This window comes from Antechinus flavipes, chromosome 5 (genome assembly GCF_016432865.1).
Source record: "Antechinus flavipes isolate AdamAnt ecotype Samford, QLD, Australia chromosome 5, AdamAnt_v2, whole genome shotgun sequence".
NCBI lineage: Eukaryota > Metazoa > Chordata > Mammalia > Dasyuromorphia > Dasyuridae > Antechinus > Antechinus flavipes.
In genome coordinates, this window is record NC_067402.1 from 187,506,451 (window position 1) to 187,534,354 (window position 27,904).

General features: G+C 40.9%; 1 protein-coding gene across 1 annotated transcript; it reads right to left on the reverse strand.

Annotated features, from left to right (window-relative positions):
* SCNN1A (sodium channel epithelial 1 subunit alpha) lies at positions 1 to 27,235 on the reverse strand. Its single transcript, XM_051963377.1, has 13 exons — positions 26,147 to 27,235; positions 25,025 to 25,379; positions 16,799 to 17,057; positions 15,080 to 15,264; positions 11,474 to 11,577; positions 10,903 to 11,066; positions 10,236 to 10,337; positions 9,871 to 9,988; positions 3,776 to 3,854; positions 3,528 to 3,585; positions 3,194 to 3,249; positions 2,633 to 2,705; positions 1 to 1,819 (listed from the first exon to the last, which is right to left on the reverse strand). The coding sequence occupies exons 2-13, from the start codon at positions 25,372 to 25,374 to the stop codon at positions 1,619 to 1,621; spliced, it is 1,749 nt and encodes a 582-aa protein (XP_051819337.1). The 5' UTR covers positions 25,375 to 25,379; positions 26,147 to 27,235; the 3' UTR covers positions 1 to 1,618.
* Positions 27,236 to 27,904: the final 669 nt, after the last annotated feature.

Here is a 27,904-nt window from a genome sequence, read left to right on the forward strand (position 1 = left end):
GACAGAAAATGAAACCTACTTTTTAATCTCTTGGTCCAGAGGTTATGGAATGAGTTGAAAAATGAGCTGTATAATTTTCAGACATGAATCATGCATGGATTGTTTTGCTTAACTATGCCTATTATTAGAGGTTGAGAATTGGGGGGGGGGGGGGAGTAGAGGGCAATGAATACAAGTGGAAAGAAATGATTAATGATACTAAGAAAAAAAAAAGAAGATACCTTATCAGTGAAGTATTTTTTTCTACAGTGCACAGTTCACAGTGAAACATAACTTTATTTTTTCCATCTCAATAGTATTTTATGTTTCCAAATACATGTAAAGATAGTTTTTAATGTTCATTTTTGTAAAACTTTGCGTTTCAAATTTTTCTCTCTACCTCCCTTATATCTGCCCTCCCCAAGACAGCAAGAATCTGATATAGGTTAAATGTGTGCGATTCTTTTAAACTGAAATATAACTTTAGAACTAGTGTGCCATATGTATCATATACTTTTTAAAAAATAAGCTATGTGTAATGAAGATCCATGGTTACATATACAATCCTTTTGGGGTTTTATATGTGGAAATACTTGTTTTGTTTGTCAAGTTCAGAAAAATAAAAATAAACTTATTTAATAAAAAGAAAAAAGAATAGATTTAGGAGGAGCAAAACAAGGAGAAATAGAAGGAAAGGAAATTGTCATAAGGAGGAAGGAGGAGGGATAGTACAAGATCATAGTGGGGTGACATGGAATGGAAGGAAAAGTGCTTGATTTAGAATCAGAAAACCTGGATCTATTAGAGACTAAATGGGCTTTCCCCCTCATCTATAAAATAAGATAAAGAGCTCTATGGTGAAGGGACTAGAAGTGGAAGGCAGTCTGTCTCCAGAGTTCCACAGTAAAAGGGAAGAACAGAAGAAAGGGACTTTTAAAGGGTAAGGTTGAACTGTATAAAGAATGTAGGGGGAATTAGCAAAGGAATAATAAATGCTTTCTGAATTGGATTTCTTTTAAAAATAAGTTATACTTTTTCAGTATTCACCCCCAACCTCTAATTGAATATAATGTAACACAATAAATAAGAATTGACAAAAGAATATGGCTTTTTGGGATTTCAAGCCATTATCTCTGTATTTTCCTCTCTAAGACCACCTCTGATGGTTTAGATCTCTGAAGTAATAATGTTGATGTGGATAAGTTGAATCCCCTAAATATGATCTGAAAAGAAATATCTCCTTCTTCAAATCCTAGACAATATCAGTTAGTTTATTCAGAGAAGTTCTAAAATGTCTAATTCTGCAAACCAGTACCCATTCCAGGCCCAGATACACAAAAGTTACACTGGGGAATGGAATGTGATGAGAAAAGTGTTACTGTTCAAATTGGCTCAAATTTCTCAGAGAGTAAAGGACACGGGGGATGGACAAGAGAGAACATCATAATTGGTTGATGGAATTGGGGGAAGCACACCAATTGAGGTCCGAGGTTGTCTAGGACCAGTGGGAAGACTAGAACTCCCAGCTATTGTCCTGGCTACCATCTTGAGGACTCGGGGTAGCGGAGACAGCTGGTGAGACTGGTGCAGAAGGGCCAGGGCCAAACTATCTGAGGAGGCACCCGAGTAAGCAGGGAAATCAAGAAGGCAGCGACAATTCCCGGCACCCCGCGGATGTCTGGCTGGGAGCCCAGTAGCGGCTTCGGAACTTTCGAAGCATCAAGAAGAAGGTGATCACCAGGAAGTCAAGGATCAGCTCCACCATCTCCACCACAGAAAGCACAGAAGAGCCAAACCACAGGCTCCACTGACTGCCCAAGTTGGACAGGAGGGTGACCATCTGCAAAGGGGAGAGACACGAAAGAAGTCATGATCATCAGGAAGCTCAGGGCAAAGATCGTGGAAGCTGACCAAGGGGGCGATGCTCATCCAATTATTGTAGAAATTGTGAGGGAACTTAAAAGTCATCTGGTCTAGACTCCGCATATTACAGACAAGGGAAATGGGGACTAGAAAGGAGTGACATGGCTAAGGTTACCCTGGTTGTAAGCAGCAAAGTCAGAATTCAAACACAAGTGCTCTGACTACAAATCCAAGGCTCTTTCTACTCCGCCATATTGACTTCTCACGTTTTTATTCACCCACTATCAAAGTGTACTTCAAGCCCAGTTCCAAATACAGCTCCCTATTATCCCTAACTCCAATCCACCACCTGCCCCGGACCTTGGCCCTTCTTCCTCCAACCCATTCTCAGAAGAGGCTTTAGAGATCAGTTAGTTTGCAGAGAAGGAAACTGAGTTCCTTGAATTTCTCTCCCAGAATCCTAACCTCTGCCCCTTCTTTCCCGTGTTCACAGATCAGTCCACCGATCCTCAGTGCCTCCAACTTTTGACCTTTTCCTTATAGGATCTCCAAATTCTATTCCCCCTTTCCTAACCTCTCCTACATGGAACGCCTTTGTCCGATCACTAACTAGTCTACCTTTTCCCACATATTACTTCTGCCCCTCCTCCCACCCCAACCTATCATTACTCTCTTCTGCCCCAGGCTCCACCGTGGAAGCCCATCCCCCTCCCATCCCCCACTACCCTTCAAGAAGCTGTTAAAACTGTCCTCCCCACTCCCACTGCCCAGCATCCCAAAGGAGACTCACCGAAACAGAGGGAGACTCTGAGTTGGTTTTATAGTTCAGCTCTTTGAAGAAGATATTGAGTTTGGCAACACCGCTACATTGGGAGAAGGAAGAAGAAAATAAAATTAGGTGACTGAATCTTTTCAGAAGCCACAGTTGCCCCTCCCCTTCTCAAGTACCAAAGTCTGGGGGGCAGCTAGGTGGGCGCAGTGGATAGAGCACCAGCCCTGAAGTCAGGAGGAGCTGAGTTCAAATCTTATCTCAGACACTTAACATGTCCTAGCTGTGTGATCCTGGGCAAGTCACTTACCCCCAACTGCCTCAGCAAAAAGGAAAATACCAAAGCCTATATCCTCTTACAGAATGTTAGCACAAGGGACTCAGAGATCATTAGATCTATGCCTCCTTGGCCCTTCCTTCACCATTATTCAGATGAGGAATAAAAATAATTATAGTTGACATGAAATGTTTTAAGATTTATAAAGTATTTCATTCCCCACCCTGCTTTCCCCTCAGTCTTTGGATCTCCCCTCCCCAAGACAGGTTTCCTATCCTGAGTCCTGGTGCCAGATGATGGAATACCTTTTGGAGCTGATGGTGTAATTATTCTGTATGGACAACATCTGGAACACCCAGTCCTGAAGAAATAAATTCAACCAAGGTCACTTTTGTATTTGTATCTCTCTCCCCCTCTCCCTCTCTCTCCCTCCTTTTCTTTCCCTCTCCCCCTCTTTCTCTCCCTCTCTCCCCTCATCTATTATCTATTTATCCACCTATCTGACACTTTCATACTTTGACACATCTCCCCCCCCCCAACACAAACATTCACCAATGCAGGGGGTACCCTCGTTAACACGCAGGCACACGCAACTCCCAGCCACTTGCCCCTCCCCCCCGCCCCCCGCTCCTGTTTTACCTGAGACGTAGCGGAGGGCCAGCGGGAGTAGCCAGCAGACAACTGGTAATTGGTTACTCTAGAGACAGAGGAGAAAGATGAGTGAAGAAGCAGGGAAACTACCGCGACGTCTTTCCATTTCACCCACATCGGGGACCCGCGGAGCCCCAAAGCCCCCCTCCCGGCTTTCCCGGTGAGCGCAGTCCCATCCCCCCACAGCATCCCGCCAAAAGGCATATCTGGGTTTGGAAAGAAAAGGCGACACTCACAAACAGGGCTTGCGGCACTTAGCGAAGCAGCCCAAGGAGTCAGAGGAGAAAGCGTCCTGGAGCTTATAATAGCAGTAACCTGGGGAGCCAAGAAAAGGGAAAGTTGTGTGTTTCCGGGGGCAGTTCCCCCGCCTCCTGATTCGCTGACCCACTCCCGATTTTAGCTGATGGAAGTCTCTGCTTATAGAGAAAAACCCAGGAACCTTCTTTTGGCGCAAACCCTCCTTTTAAGGCAGCTCCTACCTCGCTCCTTTGTATGGTAAAAAAAACGAGAACCAAAACCAGCAACCCTGGGTCGGACTCTAGAGCTCTGTTAAGTACTGTGATCTAAAGGAAATAAATTCTCTGGGCTTCAGTTTCATTTGTAAAACGAAGAGATTGGACTGGATGAGTTTAAGGTCCTTCTGACTATAATAATCCTATGTCTAGCCTTCCTGCCTTCCTGCTTTCCTCTTTGGATGCTACTAGCCATTCTGCCAATTATAGCTTATTTTTTCAAATTGAATTTAAAAAAAAAAAACATTTATTTTTTTTTTCTTCCTTCATCCCACCACTGAACCAAAAAAAGGAAAGGAAAGGAAAGGAAAGGAAAGGAAAGGAAAGGAAAGGAAAGGAAAGGAAGGAAGGAAGGAAAGGAAAGGAAAGGAAAGGAAAGGAAAGGAAAGGAAAGGAAAGGAAAGGAAAGGAAAGGAAAGGAAAGGAAAGGAAGGAAGGAAGGAAGGAAGGAAGCAAGCAAGGAAGCAAGCAAGGAAGGAAGGAAAGGGGAGAGAGAGGGAGGGAGGGAGGGAAGAGAGGGAAAGAAGGAAGAAAAGGAAGGAGGGAGAGAGGGAGGGAGGGAAGGAAGGAAAGAAGGGAGGGAAAAAGGGAAGAAGAGGGAAGGGAGGAAGGAAGGAAGACATATATATGTATATGCATGCGTGTGTGCATATGGGGCTGGTGGTGGTATGTGTGTGTACACAGTCAAAATAAAGCAAATTCATGGGAATTTGCCCCCATACCAATATGGGGTAACATCCAAAAATTATGTCTCATTTTGTATCTTGAATCCATCCATTCCCACTCTGTCAGGAGGTGGGAAATATATTTCCTCAGTCATCCTCTAGAATCATGGCTGATTATTGCACTAATTAATTCTTAAGTCTTCCAAAGTTCAAATCTAGTTGTCTTCTCCTGGGCCCACTATGAAATGTAAACATGTACAAACAAGCACCTCTTAGCTTTCCTAACAGATTTTCTACAAATAAACAATTAGTGGTTTAAAAAAAAAAAAGGGAAAGTTGCAAAAATATCTAAAATCTTAAAAGTCTTCGGATCAAAAATAATTTCTCATATTATTGGCTGGAAGTTAGACTGAGTCTTTTCTACTTTCTAGCTTCTATTTCTATTTCTATCAATATACCATGGTCTTTGTTCTCATTGTCCATTCACAGAATTACATGATATCATATCTGCAAATGACCTTCCAGGCCATCCCTCCTATCTAAGAAAAGATCACTTCTATCATCCAGACTGTTGAAAGACCTGACAAGCTAGAATTCACTCGGATAACTCTCATTGTTGAGTTTTCTCTGCATCTCACTGAAATCTGCCCTTTGCTCTTAGGTCCGTTCTCAGGAGGCAACAAAACAAGTTTAATCTTTTTACATGACCATCCTCAAATACTTGAAACTATTTTTTTGTGCTTAATAACTCTTCTCCTATTCAAGGTGAAATGTCCCCACTTCCTTCAACTGATCTTATAGCATGGGCCCATTCTAAATATATTCTAATTTTCTTATCTCCTTCCTTAAAAAAAAAAAAAAAAAAAAAAAAAAAAAAAGGTAGTATAAAGTAATCAAATTTGTGGCCAGACTAGGAGAGAGTATATATAGCAGAATTATCACCACCTTCCTGGTGAAAACTGTGTTTCTCTTAACGAAGTCTAAGATAGCACGAATGTGTTTGATTCCTGTGTTCCACCGAGTTTCTAATTCATTAAAACCTCAGACCTTTTTCACAGAAGCGATTGTGCAGCCATAATCCCTGTACCCTACACTTGTGAAACTGATTTTTTAATCCAAAGTTTAAGATTTTACATTGGCTCTCTTAAATTTCAGCCAGACTATAATTTTAACTTGTGGAGATATTTTAGAAACTGATTATTTATTATCCAATGTGTTAAATATTGCTTCTAGCTTCAAGTCATCAAATCTGTCAAAAAATATTTCATCCAAATTGATAATAAAACAACACAGGACCAAAAAAGATCCCTGGGGCACACCACCAGAGACTGTCTTCCATGTTGTCTATATGTGATTACCGTACCGGTTCAATTATTCAACCAGTCCCAGGTGCACCTAATTGTAAGTTATCCTAGGTTATTTCTTTACCCTATCCTTAAGAATTCTCCATGGAAGGGAATTTCTCATACTCCTTCAAACTTCTGATCTCATACAGTTCTCAGTAAGAAATCAATATCCAAGGGAGAAGGGGATAGAAGAAAGGGCATATTGGGGGAGAGGGTGTTGAGAAGCAAAACACTTTTGAGGAGGAACAGGATGAAAGGAGAGAGAATAAAACAAACAGGAAGGAAATACAGTTAGCAATAGTAATTATGAAAAGAATTCAGGAGCAAATGTCTCTGATAAAGGCCTCATTTTTCAAATGTATAGGGAACTGAATCAAATTTATAAAAAAATAAGAGCCTTTCCCCAATAGATAAGTGATTAAAAGATATGAACTATGCCCAAAAGGTTATAAAATCATGCATATTCTTTAATATCACTACTAGACATGAATCCCAAAAGAGATTAAAAAATAAAAAAGGAAAAAAGATGAGCTCTTTTCTCAGGGCAAAGAACTGGAAATTGAGGAGAAACCCATCAATCAGGGAATGGCTGAATAAACTGTGGTATGTGATTATGATGGAATATTATTGTTCTATAAGAAATGATGAGCAGAATGCTCTCAGAAAAATCTGGATAGTCGCCGATGAGCTCAAGCAAAGAGAAATGTACTAAGTACAAAATAAAATAGCAAAGCTGTGGGATGATAAACTGTGGATGACTTTGCGATTCTCAATAATACAATGATCTAAGACTATTCTGAAGGATTTATGATGAAACATCTATCAATATCCAGAGAAAGAACTGATTGTATCTGAATACAGAATATAGCATACTTTTTGTGTCCTTTCTTTTTCTTGAAAGTTGTTTTTTTTTGGGGGGGGGAGGGGAGTGGAGTGATCTATGTTTTCTTTTACAACATGACTTTTATGGAAATGTTTTGCATAACTTTAATATGTGCCTTTTCAATGAGGGAAGAAGTGGGGAGGAAGGGAGAGAATCTAGAACTCAAAGTTTTGTAAAACATTGTTTTACATGTAACTGGGGGAAATAAAATTACCAATTTTTTAAAAAGAAATCAATATCTAGACACAACTAGTTGGTATAGTGGATTGAGTGCTAGGTCTGGACTCAAGAAGACCAGAGTTCAAATCCATATTCAGATACTAACTAGCTATGTCATCCTAGTCAAGTCACTTAATCTCTGTTTCCCTCAGTTTCCACAACTGTAAAATGGAGATAATAATAGCACCCATCTCTCAGTTTTCTTATGAAGTTCAAATAATATAACATTTGTAAAGCATTTAGCACACTGCCTGGCACATAGTAGGTGCTATATAAATGCTACCTATCATCATCTTCATTATTTTTTAAAAATTTTTTTCATCATCATCATTATTATAAAATCTACATCCCTCCTGCTATCAGTGAACCACCTTTAGGTGATATGAGAAGTCACTGTTTCCCATCCTCCAGATAATGCCTTTAAAAACTCAATAAGCCTCCCTCTCTCAATCTGCCTCTGGGTTCATTTGCCAGTTACTCTCCACATCCTATGAGCCAGTTTCTTATCCTTTTTTTTTTTTTAATTGTTCTCCCCAGTATCTATCCCCTCCATTCTCTATGTTTCATCCCTCATTCATTTTCTCTACTCATATGTCCTGGGTAAGAGACCCATCACTGCTCCTCTCTCCTATACCAATTATCTCCTAATTTGACTCCCATCCTATAATTTTCCCCCTTTTTAATAATCATCAATATAGTGGCCAAAGAGCTATTCCTCGAGTGTGGATTTGACTATGTCATTCCACTGTTTGGGAAGTTCCAGCAGTTCCCTATTGCCATGTCCTTCACAATTTAACTCAACTCCTTTCCCAAGCTTACTAATATATTATATTATTATAGTAATGATATCACATTATATAAATTTTCATATTGTATTATATTACTACATTTTGATTTATTGTATATATTACACTATAATGTTAATATATTGTATTATTGTCATATCACTGTTGTGATATTTTATTAATATATCATCTTATAATATATCCTTTTTAAGAGCTCACATGATCTGACTACTTTTTGTTCTTTCTACATCACATTGCTTCTCCTGTCTCCAAGCCTTTTCACAAGTCCCCATCCCAAGCCTGCAATGTTCTCCTTCATCACCTCCATCCCTTCGAATCACTAGCTTAAGTGTCGCTTCGTATACTAGACCTTTCCTGATCCCTTTCCTATGAATGGTTCTCTCCCAAAATTACTTCACATTTTGTTTAAATACTTTGTATTTTTTGACATGATAATATATTGTTTCCCCTGACCAAGTATAACTTTGTTTTAGTCTGGTTCTCCAGTGCACTTGATACAAAGTATGCATTCAGTAATGTTGGTGCCTGATGGACTGATGGGATTCAATAATGAGGGGAAGAGGGAAGAAGAGGAGGAAGAAGAAAGGGAAGGGGAAGAGGAAGAAGGAAGAAGACTCAGAGGGAGACAACATCAAAAAAAAGGAATAGGATCTGCCTCGATAGGGCAGAGCAACAGATGGAATCTACTAAAATGAGATTTCAAAATTAATAGGGATAAATGCAAATCCCTGTAGTTGGATTCAAAAGATCAGCTACATAAATATAGGACAGACACCACTGCCAAGTAAAAAGATCTCAGGGTTTTCATTATTTCCTGTTTAATATAAGTCAATGTTATGATAGCATTATATAGCATATTTGGCATAATATAAATAACTAAAGCGACTTAAGCTGTATTAAGAGGGTATGGTGTTCAGAGTGGGCAGTAATAGTTCCACTATACTCTGTCCTGGTCAGACACCATCTGGAGTCCACTGTCCAGTTCTGATTTTCTCCTAAGGAAGACAATCAGAGAGGAGAAGGAAAGAATATGCTATAAAAGGATTAGTTGAAGGAGTTGTCGATATTTAGCCTAGAGAAAACATAGCAAGAATGGGATAATGGCCCTTCAAATATTTGAGGACAAAGTATTTGAAAGGCCGTTATTTGGGGAAATAGCAGACCCTTCTGCTGGGCCTTAGAAGGCAGAATTAGGAGCAACAGGAAAAGTTGCAGAAATGGATTTAAGCTCAAGAGCTGCCCAAAAGTGGAATAAGTTATAGTTCCTTCTCCTTCCCTGGAGGTTTTCAAGTGGAAGACGAATGACCAGGGCTTGCAATCTGTCTTATGTGACCTTAATTAAGTAAGCCACAACTTCTTGGAGCCTCAGTCCCCAGCACATATTAATTGCTTAATTCACAATTGTCAATTGACTGACTCCCTTGAGGGAAGTAGACTAAATAACCTCTAAAATTGCCTTTGACTCTAGTATTTTATGAAATTTGTGTTATGTGGGAGATTCCTGTTGAATTGCAAGTTAGATTTGAGGAACTCTTGAGTTCCTCATAACCCTTATATTTTTAAGACTCAAATAGAAACTAAGAGAGAAACCTAGATAGAGCATCAGACATCTGTGGGAAAACAGAATCAAAAACAGAGATCCTGAGAGAGAAACAATAAACCAGAGACGGAACATGTGATTGAGAAAAGAAAAAAGATAACAAGCCCAGAGAGACCACAAAGAAAGAAGCCAAACAGATAGAGATGGAGAAAAATGCCAACTAGGAAAGTGAAAGACAGGAGACCAAAGGGGAGGGACAAGCTGTCAAGGAGCAGGAACAAAAGGGGAAGAAATAGGGGCCAAGGAGAGGGATGCCCATGGGAGCCCCGTGGCAAGCCATAAAGAAAGCAAGCAACTCACCCCATTCTGTGTGTTTCTTGTAGTCACAAAACTCCACATTGTCAGGCTTTGGGTAGGACATATATGCACATCCGCATTTCTGGATCATATTTTCCTGGAAGCAGGAATAGACACACACCTGGGGAGGGAATGGGAGTACAGGGGAATTATAAACTAGATCCCTCCTCTAGTGATAACCTCACTAGAATACCCCAAGGAGGAGAAGAGGTAAGGAAGAAAAGGGCAAATAGTCCTCTGCATCATGTAGCCCCACCCTTTATAACAATCTGGGGAAGGGGAGGGTGGTCCTGGCTACTGAGTTTTGAACTGATTTGGGAAGACGTAGGGAGGGTGGGAGAGGGAAATCACAGATCTGGGAACCTCACCTGCTGTGTATACTTGGAAAAATAGAAATTCTCGACTTTGACATCATTGCTGCCATTCTTGGTACAGTCCCCATAGTTACCCCCAAGTCGGTCCAGGGTTTCCTGTCGATCCCACCAAAACCCAGAAAGGTTTAAGTCAAAACAGTTAGCTTTACCTCTATCCCAGTGCTCTCCTTAGCTGGATCCCCAGGGCTCATACTTAAATCCCCACAACTAACCAATTCACGTATCTTTCAGGATCATCGCTCCATAGGCAGCTGCTTTTGCTTCTCAGGTAAGTCTCTATTCCTTCCCAGCCTCCAAGGGCCAATAGTTATAGCATTTGAGTCTCAGAATGTTCCCGTAACCCCAGTTTCCAATTCCGGGATAACCATGTCCTTAATGTCTGCTTCTCAGGATCCTCCACTCTTAGTCCCCACTCCTGAGAACCCCACACTTCTTACACTCACTATATAGGAACCCTACACTTTAATACTTACTTCTAATGTGTCATTGAGGAGACACAATTCTTCCTCTTCCCCTCCTTGCTGTGACATCCAGTTATTGCTGAGACCTTTCCCAGCCAGCTGGTTGCCATCCATGTCCTTCCTAGACCTGAGACCCTCCTTCCCTGTTTTTTTTAATACTCCTCCCCCCTGCACCCAGGACCTAAACAGAGTACCCACACCTTTCTCATGCTGATAGATGTCTCCACTCCTGGCCGAAGATTGAAACCCCCATCATCCATGAATGCTGGTTCATCTTGCCCATGGACCATCACCCTGGCCCCTGTCACTGTGGACAGCAGGGGAATGAAGTCGTGTCTCTCTGTCCGTAGTGTCAGAGAAAGACCTGGAAGATTTGGAGAGGCAAAATGGAATTTAAGAAAGGATTAAGGATTAAGGAGAAGGAAGCTATCCCTGCCTCACTCTAATATTTTCCAGCTCCCCAAAATTTAAGGGGATAAGGTCAGAAAAAAATGAAATGAGAGAGGTCATAAAATGTGTGAATATTGTCATAGACCCAGACAATACCAATTAGTAAGAACAATTGAAACTAGATTCTTATCAGTTTTGTTATGAATTTTAGGGTGTAACTCAAAGGAAAGAGGGAAAAATCCAAGATGGCACCCTTCTGGAATGGACTGGATTTTTTTGAGAAGAGCTCTTGGAAATCCAGCTGAGGAAACTTGGCATGTGGACTGGGGAAAACAGGATAAGATATGGAGAATGAAGAGAAGATTTAGGGAAGACTCTTACCATTATTGATCCCAGGTGTAGAGGACATCCAGAGGTTAGAGTCATTCTTGCCATTGAAAGTATAACAGTTTCCATAGACGGGGTGATGAAACTGGGAGTAATTCCTTAGCAGTAGATAGAGAATAGGGTTAGAAGAGGAAAAAGAGCCAGGGAAAAGAAATGGGAATTGGGCTGGAGACAAGCTTCTCTCTTTTGTTCTCCTTTAATGTCTAGCACCACTTGTTCAGTGTTATTTGACAACTCACAGTCAATCCAATTGAACAAACAATTGGGTCAATTCACTGTGCTAAGCACCAGGAAAACAAAAATGAGTAAGATAAGGTCTCTACACTCAAGGAGTTTATAATCTAACACAAGCAAAGATAAATTATAAATATATTTTAGAATAAAAGTGCCTGTGAAGGACATAAAGTAGCATTTGAGAGGGGAAAAGAGATCGCTTCCAGCAACTTAAAATTTTTGTCTCGTTAGTTAACTTTTCAAGCAGATAGTATTATATACTTCATCACATTATTAGTTTCCTAAGAGAAGGCACCCAGCATAATCCCTGCACATAGTTCGTAACCTAGATGAACTATGAACTATTATTAGGAAAGATAGAGTCCATAAAGGAAAGGACAAGAGCAAGAAGAGAGGGCTTCAGAACTATTCAAAGTCAGGAGATGAGAGAAGGATTAAAGATGGGGAAAGAAAGAGAAAGGCTGAGATATTAATCAGGAAGGTATGGGCTGATCAAAATCCAGGTGCTCTGATTGCCACACCCTCCAGGTGGGGAGATTTGTCCTTAAACAAACACCACATTAAAGTTAAGAGGAAACATGTGACTTGGAAAAGTGGGGGAATGAGGAGAGAAGAGTGTCACAGGACAGCTGGGGCAGAGCAGCTGGGACACGCATTGCTTTCTGGCAAGCTTAGCAATCCAGGATGAAAGGTATCAGACGCTGCCTTAGAAAAGCTCCTAGTTAGGGATTTGGAGAGGGTAAAGGGGATCATGGGAGGATCCCTCTATTGAAGATTTAATAGAAAATTAAGTGAGTATGAGCAGATCACAGAAGGTTAAGGGTTGGAAAGAACCTCAGATGTTATCTAATGTTCAACTTCTAGAAATATGATTTGTATGGGCTCTTGTAACTAAATGTGGATGTCACAAAATTAAGATTTATTATCAGTAAATGTTTGATTTATGTACCTATATACCCAAGGTCACATGGAAAAATTTAAGAAGCTCTGATCTAATCCATCCTCTACCTACAGCATTCCTGGCAAGAATGGCTTCTGTCATAAGCCAAAATACTGGCAGAGCTAGAGAAGTCTGAACTCACAACATTTTCTCCACACACACCCCTCACATACACACACATAGCTACACACACACACACACACACACACACACACACACACACACACACACACACACACATCACACCCTTAGCCTATACTACTGTGAACAAAGAAACTGTGGTTCAGACCTGGAATAGTGTGAGCTACCTTCCCCTCTTCCCTGCTCTGAGTGGTCTGACCTGGGATCTAGCTGTGAGCCTTGGAGCAAGAATAATTAGTATTTTTTAGTATTTTGGCAGAGGCTGAGACCCCTACTCAGGAAACCTTTCTTATAGGCTGCTCTTAATCTTCTTGTCTATTGCTTTTATTTCCTGAACTGCTTTTAATTGCCTTGAAAACTATTTTTACCCTGGAATGTTGGAACTGTTTTTAATAAAAGGATTATTCACTTGAACCATCAGACTCTGAGGGACCCATTGCATCAGATGCCTGCAGCTTGGTCTGCTTCTTTCTGAGGTCCTCCAGAGGGTGGGAACACACAACATCCCAGGGAGGTCACACCAGCAGGGGACAGCTGTAACTGTCAGGAAATTCTTCTCTACATTGAACCAAAATCTGCCTTTTCTGAAATGTCCACCCACTATCCCTAGTTCACCTCCGTTAAGTCTATGAAGAATATCTTCCATACTGGCCTTTTTAGAGTATTTCACAAAAAAAGACAAAAATCAAATGACACCCTCCCCTCCCAAAAATACCTTTTCTGCCGTCCTATTTTCCTCAATTTATATTCTTATATATATTTATATATTATATACATATAAATTATATTTATAATTCTTAAAGAATTAAGAATAGTCATCTTCCTCTGAATACATTTGGGGTTTAACTGTGAGCCCCCCCCCCAAAAAAAAAAAAGCTAGCATAACACTATGGATATGCCCTTGTCTGACCAGGAGCACCTTACCACAATGCTAGCACCTCCTCCCTTCTGGACCTTCTACAGTCCTTTATGCAACTTGACGGGTGAAGGGCAGGGACACAAGGTACAGAGCAGCTCTCCCACCCACCCATACCTTTCTGCCCCAAATTTTCCCCTTTTGAGTACCCTCAAAAATTGGGTAGCTGCTGGAGTCTTTCTGGGATCTATGCAGAGTCAGGAAATAAAAAGCTCGACAGAAGTTCAGGCAATGAGAGAGAAGTCCACATTTCTGGCAGAGAAAGCCCATTAAATATATAACTCAAGCATTAACCCCAATTGTCTACAACATTCTCAAAGTCTCATCATCCCACAACCCAATTCTCAGACACAATCATAAGATTCAGAGTTAAAAGGGATTTTTATACACAAGTAGTAACTTAAGGACTGCTTAAGGTCATTCAATCAATAAGAAAAGCTGTATAAGGTTGGAATATTGCTGTGTATAGGAAGTGATAAATTGATGGATTTAGTATAATATGTGTGGCAGATATATATATAATGGATAAATTCTATGTGTGTGATTTGCATATGTGTGATATCAATGTATATTTGCATGTATAAATTGTGTGTATATCTATAACATGTATGTCTGTGTATGTGTGTAATATGCATGTATATTTGTGTATAAATTTTGTGTATATATATATATATATGATCATGTATATTTGTGTACTGTATATTGTGTGCCCATATGTATAATGTGCAATATATTTGTGTGTATAAATGTATAGTCATGTGTATATGTGTAATATGTGTGTGCCCATGTGTATATGTATAATATTTGTGTGTATAAATTATATATATATAATATATATACATATTATATATATATACATATGTGTGTATGTATGTATGTGTGTGTGTGTATATATAAACTGTAGCCTTGTGGGGGAAGATAGAAAAGGAAGAGAGGGAAGAATAAAGTAACAATTAGTAGAGAACAAAAGAAAACCTACAAGGAAGCAAAGAAAAGGTGAACAGTTCTGAACACAATGTGTAATGTTTATTATAAAGGTGTTCTTGAAATGAAAATTTATCGCTTTATATCTTGAATCCTTTTTTTATGTCCTGCTATGCACATGGCAATGTGTTTTGTTTTTCTTTACTTACTTTGTATTTAAGTTTAAAATAAATAAATAAAGGGGTGGAAAGAAAGAAAAGCAGGGGTGTAAGTTTAGGTCCTGTTAATGTTACCTAAATCTACAAAGGTTGGGGAAAGTTATTGTCTTTGAGGGTGAACAGGAAGTACTCAAGGGGGAAAAATAGTCAGCCTTAGGGAAAGAGGAAGAGGGACAACCTGGGGGGAGTGGAGGGGAGGAAGTACAAAGAAGTGAAAAGGAACTCACTCTTGGTTGCAGGATACCTGGTTGAAGCGACAGGCAAAGATGAAATTACCCAAAGCAGCCTCATTCAGATCTTGGGAGTCCAGTCGAGCCAGGATATTGATAAAGTGAAATCGATACCATTCTCGGACAGCATCCACCCCTGAGGAATAGGTCTGGTAGAAGCAGTCTGATTTGTTCTTGTTACACTGAAACACAGGTACCGGAGAAATGTTAGAGGAAAGGCGGGAGACAGAGAGGAAAAGAATGAAAAATAAGTAGACTCAGGAATCCTAGGTTCTAAGGCACTAGAGTGGTAACTGAAAACATCAGGTAACCCATAAGAGGGAGGGAAGGAAGAGAGAATAGGAGAGAACAGAAGTCCGTGTGAGAAGCTCCAGACCAAAAGATGTATTTAGATACTGTGATTGAAAACATAATTCTGAGAAATCAGATCAGAGGCTTCAGCACACTGTCTGCCAAAGAGAGTCAAGACACCCAAAAGCCGAAGAATCCTTATTCAAGCACATTGTTTCTTTATAAGGGGATTTTCCAAATCAGATTTAAACCCACAATTCCAAGAGCCAAAGGAATATTTTACAAACTGTAACTATAACAACAGTTATTCACACAGGAAAAAGCAGCAGAGATTTTTGTTTTTAACCAGCAGGAGATGGGGTAGAAGGGCCAGAGAGGAGGCACTAGCATCTGGTAGACTGGATGTTGATTGAGGAGATTAGGAAGCCAGGAGAACTGCCACTGAACAGATTTGAAACTTAGAGTAGAGGAAACCAAAGAAGTAGATAGGAGATGCAAATATGAGCAATTGAGAAGGAGGTAGTACACAGAGACAAAGTCATAAATTGTCATTTTTGCAACTGGAGCAAGCAGTTATGAGATGCATGAAGCGGAGGACTCATGAATAGTCCTAGTACTGTTTCTGGGAAAGCAGATGGGGATGGGGACTGGGGAGAGCTTACCTTGGCTGGGAGAAAGACCCTAATACACTGGGAAATCACTATTGAGAAGGTCAACCACAGATATGGAAACTTAGGATGGAGCTGGATACAAGCTCATCCAAGTTTCAGGCATTTCCAATGGCTCCTATTAAATAACAATTCTGGCTAACAAAGTGCTAAGTTGATCATTCCTACAGTGCTTAAGGACCACAAATACCATCAGAACTCTCTAAATTCTAGCACTCTGAAACAAAGTCCTGTTCGCCATACCATGTTCCACCCCCTACCAATAACAGCAGGGTGGGAAAACTTGTTCATTCTTTAAGGGACATTTTGAAATGTTTTTTATTTCTCTAATGGCACAAATTATGTTCCATAAGTTATTTGTTCATACATCTTTCTTCTTGGGGGTATCAGTTATACGCTCCCTTGTATAAATTATTTGTTCATGTATCTTATACTTCTCTTAAGTCATTTAGTCTTGATTTAAGAAATTCTTAAAATGGTTCAATGCCCCTCAAAGGGAATAACATGGTTAGGTCCCTGAGTTTTACATTCATTTTTATGTGTCCTACAACCTTCAATACAATACCTTTCATATAACACATGCTCAATCAACATTTATTAAATAAATGAACAAATGAGTGAATTTGAGTGAATAGGACCAGAAAATTGCACCTCACCTAGAAAGAGTTTGGAATAGAGACTTGGGATAGGGCAAAGAAACCTGGAAATAGGTGTAACAGGGGAGTGAATGAAGGCAAGAATGTGAGAAGGGTCTTACCAGGATAAAACCGATTGTCCAGTCATTTTTATCCACCTGAGGGTTATTCTCCTGGACTCCGGCGGCTCCACTTCGGTGATGGCCGAAGAACTGGGGGTCCTGAATCTTAACTAAAGGATAGGGTAACGGGTTTGAGGTATCACGTCGGACTCGAGGCTTGTTGGAGAGGCTACGTGATGAGTTGTACTTGTAAAGATCAAAAAGCATCTGTTCTGTGATGCGATCCAGCTCTCCTAGATCCTCTTGAATCTTAGTATACCTGGAAAAGACATAATTTTCTTGTAGGAGGCTTGTCAAGAGACTACCAGTGTTCCAAGAAAAGGCAGGAAGTAAATCGAGTCTCTCTGCTCATATTTACATGAATAGAAGTGACTCCCATGTTCTCAGACTCACAGAATGTTAAAACTAGAAGGGAACAGAAGAATTATTTGGCTCCAGGGAGTCTTTGCATTATCTAAGGTTATGGAAAGATTTTAGTGGTTCTGTGAACTTGAATGGGAAAAAAGTTACATCTTTATTTTCACTAATGTCCAAGTGAAATTTAGTATTTCCTTTGATTATAAATTCCTCTAACAATTTAATAGAAGTCAAAAAGATTAAGAACTTCTAATCCAATCCAAATATTTTATTTTACAAATAAAAACACTGAGGTCCAAGAAGGTCCCGTGAGCCAGATCCAGAATCTTGAATCCAGTTATTCTACTTCCAGCTCCATATTCTGTACTTCATGGATCTTGGTTCTCATATTAGCCCAAAGTTTTCATACTGAAGGCAGACTGGTGGAGAGTGGGGGAAGAGGACAGAAGGGAAGCATGAAAGGTATATGTGTCTTTCAAGGATTAGAATATGGAAACTAGCATTTTTTTTAATAATTAATCGACCAACAACATTTATTGAGCTGCTCTTTACCAAGAAAATCTATCTAACTCCCTCCTATTGAGAGCTGAATTTCTTTAAGGAATAGGGAACACCTGAGGGAGGCAATAGTCCATTTGCCTAAGGGTACATAAAGAAACATTTTCCTTTTCCTACGCTTTTTCCAGGACTGGAAATCCGCAGGGGCCTGAGTCCCTGAACACTTTCCTATCATGAAACACTCTCTCTATACTGTCTAAGGCTAAGTCTGAATATCTCATTTCAGCAGAATTTGTGCAAGTACTTAGGGTGAAGCCTCTATTACTCCTATAGCCCTAAGAAGAGCTTTTCCCCAGCTCAATTAATTTATTATCAAGGGACTTGCTGTGATCTGATCTCCTCTGAGAGCCCTGACCATTTCACTGCAGCTCTATCATCTATGAAGATCTAGACCAAGACCTGAATGACTTATTCCTTTCAGCTCGTGCTGCCCTAATTGATGAGTGCATCTCACTATTACTAAGCTGGTTCCAGCTCATATTTGAAGCGCTGAATGCTTCACTTTACATTTTCTTGACATCCATGCTACAGTCTGCTTGTTTCCCTTCCCTCCTTTTTTTAGTCTAGCTTTTTTCCAGCTCTAGAACCATAAATACATCAATATTCTGATTGCAACTGGAAATGATGGTCGATCTAATTCTGCATTTCATATCAAAACATCCCTCTTAGGGCACGACTTCTATGTGTGAATGTGTGTTTCAGATACTAAATTGTGATACACTGGGAAAGATTTAAGGCAAAAAGAAAAGAACAAGATAGAGGATAAGATGGATAGATAGTTCCAAGGAAACAATGAACAAGAACCTAGACAAACTGTGAGAATGGCATCCTATGGTTCAAGGGGTACCTACTGAGTCAGACACAAGTGAACAAGAGCAACACATTTCCTTGAGGAGAGAGTCAATCTCATTTTGTAGTTGTCTCTCTAATGCTTTGCACAGTGTCTTTCTTTGTTTTTTGGGGGAGAGAGTTGTTTTTTTTGTGTGCATGTGTGTGTGTGTGTGTGTGTGTGTGTGTGTGTGTGTGTGTGTAGCAGTTGGAGTTAAGTGACTTGTCCAGAATCACAAATGTTAAAGGTCTGAGGGCACATTTGAATTCAGTTCCTAATGTTTTTCAAAAGGCATGTGGCCAGGAACATTATAGCATCTTCAAAAAAAAAAAAAAAAGTCTTGTTTTGTGTTTATTTTTAAAGTTTATATTTTAAAGATAATTTAGCTGCTATTTTTAAAAATTAAGCTTCTTTAGTTAAACTTTGTTTCTTTAGTTTGATTGGGGGAAAGTCCATTCACTAAATATTTACCTTGCAAAAAAGCAAATAAAATTCCCTATTTTCATGTGTATATATTCACTACTGAATCCTGAACTGTATACCATGGTCATTCATACTTGGCTCATTGTTTATATTACAATTCTGTTTAATATTTACTTGCCTCTTCTATTAGACTCTGAAAATGACAAAAACAATCTGTTTTTAAAGAAGAACTGCAATTATGTTCACTGACTGCTGATTCCTTGTTGCCTATAATCCTACTCAGCTCTTTTTTCTAGATACCATCTCTTTCCACTTCTCAGACCTCTTTGTAGAACATCCATGTCCAAAGCCCTGGATGTGAATGTACTGTTTGGCTCTATGTGAGAGTCCTTACTAATTCCTCCAATTGTTTGTGTCCTCATCTCTCCAAAAATTATTTTCTATTTAAAAAATTTTTATATCCATTTATCTGCATCCATGTTATTATGTTTCTCTTCATAATAGAATGTAAGCTCCCTGAGGGTGAAAACTTTAGTTCTTATCTTTGCATCTTCAGATTCTATCACATAATTCCCATGGAATCACATAGATGCTTAATCAATTTTTATTTAATTTAATTAAATTAAAAAATGAAATATGGAGTTTGAAAAAAAGTGGAAAATTTAAAATAGTTCCAGTAGAGAATGTGATAAGGAATCAATAAGAAATGACTTTCCATTTGCCCCAGTGGGAGACTGAGATCAAAAAGCATGAAGCAGCAAATCTAATCCAAACAATTTGCCTTTCCTCACTTTTTCTAGCACTGATCAGAAGTGTGGTATTGGGACTGGAGAAATTGAATTGTGATGATAAGGTCCTCTGTGCTAGGAGGCTGTCACCAGAGATGAGATGGTTAAGGCTAAAGTATTGCAAGGGTCATCTACATAGACACTGGTAAGAATATGAAGAAAGAGATGGGGAAGACTAGGCAGCCAGTGCTAAAGTTCTGGAGAAAAGTAGAAAAGCATTCTGAAAGATGTAAATGATAGTGACAAGGATGAAAAGGGGCTAGTACGTAAATGAAAGACTCAGACTTCAAAGAAAGATTGGTGAATGAATGATTGTGAGTTGGTCCTAAAGTAGCAATGAAACACATGGAATTCCATGTGAGAAGAAGGGCAGAAATCAAGTCCTTTTTATCTCATATCTCTTACAGCATGTTTGTTGCTGTTTCAGTCATGTCCAATTCCTCCTGACCCCTTTTGGAGTTTTCTTGGCAAAACTATTAGAATGATTTTCATTTCCTTCTCCAAATTTTACAAATCAGGAAACTAAGGCAAATAGAATTAAGTGATTCACCCAGAGTCACACAGCTAGTAAGTGTCTGAGGCCAGATTTGAACTCAGAAAGATGAATTTTCCTAACTCCAGACCCAGCACTTCATCCACTGCATCACTTAGTTATACTCACCGAACATTTATTTAATGAAATGAATGAATGAGGCAACCCATTCCATTGTAATTTTTTTTTTTAAAATAAAACTCAGTGGTGCCATCTTGTATGAAAAAGAATTTTAAAAGAGGTGAGGGAATCAGCAAAACTGACATATTGGAAAAAGTCTAACTTTATATACAATATTTCACACTTAAAATTCCCTTTCTTCACCATCTTCAGAGAAGTGGGGAAACCACTTCTTTTTTGACAAATATGGTCTTTACAATTTTGTAGCATAAATTTTTTTCAAAGAGTAGAGAGAATATGGATGTAGAATATTGAATATGTTGCCCTCTGTTAATGTATTGGTTAGTTGTATTAAAATTATTTTTTTCTTTTTATTTTTTTCTGGTACAAAGGATGATTTGATGAGAGGAAAGGGGAAATAGAAATATTTTCTAAAATTTTGTAAAAATAAAAAGAAGCAATAAAAATTTTAATTTTTAAAGAACAAAGTTCTTCTTTTGGCGTTGTTGCACTAAAAATTAACCTCCTTATAATTTCCACCTAGTTAATTTCCTTAGAACAAAATCTAATTTTATCTATTGGGAAAAGAAAGAATGCTAGAGGGAAAGGAAGAGGATGTATGAAATTGCAGAACAGAGGTTTCATATCTCACAAGTGAAGGGATTAGAAGAATTGTAAATAAAATGGAGAATGCCTGGGGAGGCAGAGGGCTGAGCCCAAGAGACAATATTGAAAGAGGCTGACTAAAAAAATAATCACTGGCATTGCAGAAACCATGGAAGATGAATGGTCCAAACATTACAATGCCCATTCTGCAGATTAGGAAACTGAGACAATGAGTGAAATGACTTTTCCCAGCGGGTCTTCGGACTCCGCATCCAACTCTCTTGCATGTTTATCAAGGAAGTTGTAGAATGATGTACTGCATGGTAGGGTTTCAAACTAGGTAAGCTCTAAGGTCCCTTCCTACTTTGGGATCGTATGGACTATTCTCCCTATCCTGCCTCATCCCCTAGCAAAGTTGTAGTGATCATAATCCTTGAATCAAGAATCAGGATTCATTGTCTGACTCTTTTGCAAAGCCTCCATTTCTTCCCCCTGAAAGTTGATCCAGGCTCAGAATATTCAGGATATTTAGTGGCAATGAATACAAGGCCCTCCTTAGATCCGGTGGATGTCCAAATCATGGTCCTCAATGATTAGAAAGCCTCTCCCTCTCCTTATGATCTTTTCTCTTTGGGAGTTAAACCCCAGGTTGGATCCAATCCTCAACTTCCTTCTCCCATTGCCTGAGCCTCTCTGCCCTTCTCTCTCCAGCAAAGGAAGCACTATGGATATTTTGGCTGTCATATTTCATTGTCTTAAGGATCCCTGATTTCTTTCTTAAATGTATAGGGCTAAGGCTCCATAGGAACTAAGGAATCATTTCCTCTTATTCTCATTTCAGAGGAAATGGAGCTCATCTAGACTCTTCCTTTAAACTAAAAATAATGTCAATGACAAACAAGAAAAAAAATGTGCTGAAATAATTTCCTTCCCAATCTTCAATCTTCCCTTCTGCAAACTAAAGGATTAAAACTCTTACCTCTTTTCTTAGCTAGAGAATTTTCCCCCTACTTCCAACAACTTCCTGAATGTCTTCATCTCTCCCAGTTCTTTAAGCCTGAGACAGAGATCAGGGGTAGATTTGTTTGGAATTCAATGAGAGGACAGATTCTACATGCCCAAACACCCACAGCACCAGCTTCTCACCCTCCTTATCTTCATATTCCATCCATTACTGCATCCTACTCCTTCTTCCCCGAGGTCTCACCCATCTCTCCCTCCCTCTCTTGCTCTTTCCAATAAACTCTGATTCAGACCCAGGTCATCACCCAAATAACCTGTCTAAACTTGTCCCTACCTACTCTCTGTCTCTCTCTGTGTCTCTGTCTCTGTCTCTGTCTCTGTCTCTCTCTCTCTCTCTGTCTCTCTGTGTCTCTGTGTGTGTGTGTGTGTCTCTCTCTCTGTGTCTCCCTTTCTCTCTCTCTCTCTCTCACTCTCTCTCTCTCTCTCCTTTCTCTCTCTCTCTTTTTCCTCCTTTCTCTCTCTCTCTCTCTCTGTCTCTCTGTCTCTGTCTCTGTCTCTCTCCCTTTCTCTCTCTCTCTCTCTCCTTTTCTCTCTCTCTCTCTCTGTCTCTGTCTCTCCCTTTCTCTCTCTCTCTCTCTCTTTCTCTCTCTCTCTCTCTCTCTCTCTCTCTCTCCCTATAACTCAGGCCAAGATGCCATCACATTCTCTTCTTCTGACACATTTCTCTTCTTTCCTCCCTCTCTATCTCCCTTCCCAGACTCTCCTCCAATTTACCTCCTTAATCTAAGCCTCTACTTATCTTCAGGAGCCTCCACTGCAATCTGACTGGATTCATTGTTCTCCAAGAATATATGCTCTATTCTGGTTTAGGGGACACCACTCCCCTAGTCTGGAATGACTTCCCTCCCTCTGCCCTTTCCACCTTTCCCAGGCTTGCCAGTTTTTCAAGTGCCAGTCCAAATTTCACTTCCTTTGTGAAGCTGTTTTGGACTATCCCAGCCCACAAAGATCTCTCCCTCCCCTTTACCCAACCTAGGTAGCACTTAAGTATTTCTATTTTGAAACCTATAGTCTCATATTGTTATTTAACTTTTTATGTATATGTTTTGATTCTCCAGTGAGGTAATAACTTCCTGGAGGGCACAAGCCCAAAACTTCTTTGTGTTCTCCCTCACCCTCACCTAGCCCAGTACGCAATAAACTAGTAAGCAAGGTGATTGGCCAGGGCCTCTTTCATTTACTTGTTAGTGACAAACACAGTATTTAACTACTCCTCCCAATTTCTTTTCTCTAGCCCTAGCCAAGTAATCTTCCAAGCTAGGAGTGCCTTCTAGTCTCAGAGGCTTTACAGAAGTCCCTGTGACTAAATCTGCAGCTTGAGCTACCTCTAACACTTCATCACCCCACTCCATCTCCAAGAGTTAAGCACCCTGGGGGAAGCATGGTGGGCTGGGCAATTTAGGAACAACAACCAAAAAAAAAAAAAAAACCTCAAGGGATTTGGATACTAAGTAGAGAAGGGAAAGTAAATAGAGACCAAGTAAAGGGACTTAGCATGGTGGATAGAGCCCAGGTTTGGAGTCAGGAGGATTCATTTTCCTGAGTTCAAATCTGGCCTCCAACTCTTATGAGCTGGGTGACTGGGCAAGTAGCTTAATCCTGTTTACCTCTCCTCATCTATACAATGAGCTGAAGAAGGAAATGGCAGAGTATTCCAGTATGTTTATCAAGAGTTGGATGTGACCGAACAACAACAAAAGGACCCAGAAATTGGGTTTAGGAGGGTGGGGGACATGTAAGAGAGGAAGAAAGGACATGGTCCTAGAGGGAATTTTGTTTGTGAGCAGAATATAATATAATGGAAATTAGGTAAGCATAATTCTAAATAGTACTTACTAAGTACACTTTCCTCTTCATGACTCTCCATCCATCCCTTCAATTTCCAGGAAGTTAGTCAAAGACACAGAGGACCCGGACCTTGTTCTACAATTTACTGTTGTTAAGTCATTGACTCTTCACGATGCCATTTGGGGTTTTCTGGGCAGAGCTATTGGGATGGTTTGTCATTTCTTTCTCCAGCTCATTTTACAGATGAAAAAACTGAGGCAAACAGGGTTAATTGGCTTGCCCATCACACAGCTAGTAAGTATCTGGGACCTGATTTTAAACTCAGCCTGGTGGCTCTATATCTACTGCACCACCTAAGTGATGAATGAGTTAACAAATGTACATGTATACACATACACAACATATTCGTCTCCTACTTAACATCTATCGTTCTCTTCAGCCTCCAAGTCAAAAACTGACAATGGGAAATAATGGATTTCAAAGACTTCCAAATAAACTGGGTCCCAAGGATGGATGTATCAGAGGGATTAAAGAGATCATGGGGGAAAGGGATCCGAAGAGATGGAAGGGTCAGTGAAGATGTAAAATCTGAAGTGTGGGAAAGGGATCAAGTCAGATAACATAATATCATATGAAAAAGGACAGAGGAAGTCATAGGAAGACTCTCCTCCAGACTGAAGGAGACAGACCTCTAATCTGGGAAGCAACACTGTAAGTAATGACGGAGTAATACTATAATTTGGGATCGGCCTCTTCCAAGTTAATCCTATAGCATGGGCCAGGCACACTTTAAGAGGGATGCTTTCTTGTTCTTCCTTTTTTCCCCTTTTTTCCTCTCTTCCACCAGTGGGCTCATTCATTGCTTTGCAGTCCCAACTCCACCCGCTCTAAAGAAATCCATTCCCCAAAGTTAATGATCGGTTACACGATTTGTCCAGGGCCACACAACTAACAAGCCCCAGAACTAATATTTGAACCTGCTCAGAACAGGTTGTGAGGGGAATCAGAGCGACAGGTAGGCAGGGCTTAGCTCTAGCTGAGGCTGGGGTCTGTTGAAAGGTTGAGTTCTGAGAGCTATGGGTCACTCCCCTTGGGAATCAGGGTTTTTCAATGACAGAGGAGGGACTGGGATATCCCTCTATCTGATGAGATCAAAGCCCCACGGTTTATGGCTTAACCAGCAGGACTAAGGGCAGACTGACCTGTATGGATTGAGAGTGCAGACAGTGACTGCAGGGAAGACGAGCTTGTCAGAATTGAGGTTGATGTTGAGACTGACCGGGTAGCTGAAGTACTCCCCAAACAGCAGGCCGAATTGCCAGTACATCATCCCGAAGGTACAGAGCCACAACACAGCCCAGAAGGCCGTCTTCATGCGGTTGTGCTTGGAGCAAACCAGTCGGATGGCACCATGGATGGTGGTATTGTTGCAGAAAAACTGGAAGAGCTCTCGGTAGGAATGGTGAAACTCAATCAGGCCCTCCTCCTCCTCCTCCTGGGGTCCTCCTGGCTCGGGATGCTGGCCCCCATGCTCAAGTTTTTCCTCCTTCATGGGGCCTTGGATTAGGAGTAGATAATGTGAGTAAGGGCTAGGCTATTGACTCCCCTACCTCCATGATCATCAACCTAGACTCGTTTTCATCTCCTCAGACTGGGAGTGGACCAAATCTCCTGGAATGGTGAGGGGGGTGGGGGACAGGAGAGAGGACAATTCCACTCCTCTCCACCTATCCACCTTTCCCCGCTTTTCCTCTGGAACCAGCTAATTGGCTGGTTTGGGCGGGTTAGCGCCAGTTCTGAAGTAGTTGGTTCACTTCTTCCTTCTCTATCAGCTCTTTAGAGTGAGGGCTTTTCTAAAGCTTTCTGGCTAATTTTTAGTTTCTCTCTTCTGTCCCAGGTTCTCCTGTCTACTCATTCCAGAATTCTTTAATTTTTCTCTTTTTCACTCCAAGTTAATCTGTCTCTGTCTCTCTGTTTCTGTCCCTTTGTCTCTCTGTCTCTTCCTCACTGTCTCTGCTTCCATCTCTCTCTCTGTGTGTCTCTGTCTCTCTCTGTCTCTGTCTCTGTCTCTCTCTCTTTCTCTCTGTCCCTCTCTCTCTTTTTTTCCTCTCTCTCACTCTCTCTCTCTCTATTTTCCTTCCCCTTCTACCCCACCATTTTAACCTGTCATATCTCTGTCTATCTCTGTCCCATCCTTCTTCTTCACCTCTTCCCCACTTTAACCTGTCATCTCTCTGTCTGTCTGTCTCTCTCTGTGCCATCCTTCTCCACTTCCTCCCCACTTTAACCTGTTATATTTCTACTTTTTCCTCTGTGTTACCCACTCAGGCTTCGTTCTCAGCTTTCTTGAGCCTCAGAGGCTGTAGGTTCCAGAAGGTCTGAGTTGTCTCCTGTTCCCTACTCCCAAGCAATAGCTAGGCAGGGACTGGTTTCTTTCCAGTTGAATCTGGCAGCTGGGTCTCTCCTCCCTCTCACCTGACAGGTGCAGTGGCCTGGCCAGCCAGCCCGCCCAGGATGGAAGTGACAGAAGCCTCATTAGCATCTCAATTAAAGGTGAGCAGGATGTGGGGAGGAGCAGAGGAGGAGCCTGAGTCAGTGGGGAGGAAGGTGGACATGGAATAGAGAGCCCAAAAAAATTTAGTGCTGTAGGAGAAGCTTGGGGGAGGGGGTGCCTCTGGGAGGAGGGACAGTGGGATGAGTGAACTATCAGGAAGAAAAGAAAAGAAAAGGGAAAAAAGAGATAAAAACTAAAAGAAGAGCAGAGAAGGAAAAAAAAAAGGCAGGAACTTTGAATTGAGGGCAGCTAGGGACAGAGAAAGTAAATGGAATGAGAGATAGATAATATCATCATAGGATTTAGAGCTGGAAGAGATTTCACCAGTTATCTCATACGAGCTTTTCATTACATCTTCAGAATATCTAATACACGCCTTCATTTTTCAGATGAGAGAACTGAGACCCAACCAACTTGCCAAGGTCTCCCAGATGGCAAAGGACTGGAAAACTCGGGGAATCCAGATGCTGAAGGGGAGAAAACAGAGAGAAAGGGGAAGTAGGTAAAGAAAATGGACAAAGAACAAAGGGAGTAGGAAAGAAGGGGACAGTAGGGTAAAGGGTGAAAGCAGGGGTGATGGAGTGAGGGAAACTGGCATAACAAGGGGAAGCTAGAGAAATTAGTGGTTAGGGGCACATGAGATTGGAGGGGAAAGGAAACCACAGTAAATAAGTAGCTCCCCATCTTCTGGGAACTGGGCAATAAAGATCGAGACAGAAGTCGCCTTCAGGAATAAGAGGGAAGATTCCCCATGTAGGGGTAGGGTGAAAAGCATCCTTTAGGGTGGGCTGCCAGGGCAGCTGTGCCTGAGGTAGGGGAGAGGAAGTATTAGGAGAATGTGAGCTGTCCTTCCCAGCTGGCTGATGATAACCTTTTCTTGCTCCACCCCTCCCCTTTGCACAGACCATCTCTTTTCCTTCTCCCTCCTCCTCCCAGACACTGCCTTTGCTGGGAAGGAGCCAAGGTGAGGCTTGGGGGATGGGTGAGGGCTCAGGACATTCTGTTCTTTTTTGCACCATTGACTGCCAGGCTAGGAATGTATAATATCCACTGTGGTGATCAGAAAGGGACAAGAATGTGAACACGGGGAAACAGGCCAGGATCAGCAGGGAGAAGCAAAAGATAGGACCCCAGCAGGTGCTACAAGAAGGCTCCTGGGTAGGCAAGGAGAGAGAGGAGGACTAAGGCTGGCAAAAGCAGGGTGGGGACACAGAGAGTGTCAACAACAAGAGCAGGACGGAGCAGGGGGTCACAGGACTTAGCAGGTGGCTGACTCGGTGCAGGGAGTGGACAGAGCTGCTGACCTAAGGAGGAAGGAGACAGAAAGCTCTGCAAGGAAAGCAAAGCTCTTGGGGCTGGGACTGTGTCTCCTCTTATCTCTGCAAGGGATTTAATCCAACCAGAAGGTAAATAGTGAATGTCAGTGGAGATGGGGGAGGTGGGGAGTGGGTAAGGCTGGACTAAGGAGGGAAGAAATGTTTGAGCAGCAGTAAACAGGGGCAAAGGAGAGAAAAGAAAGCTTGACTTT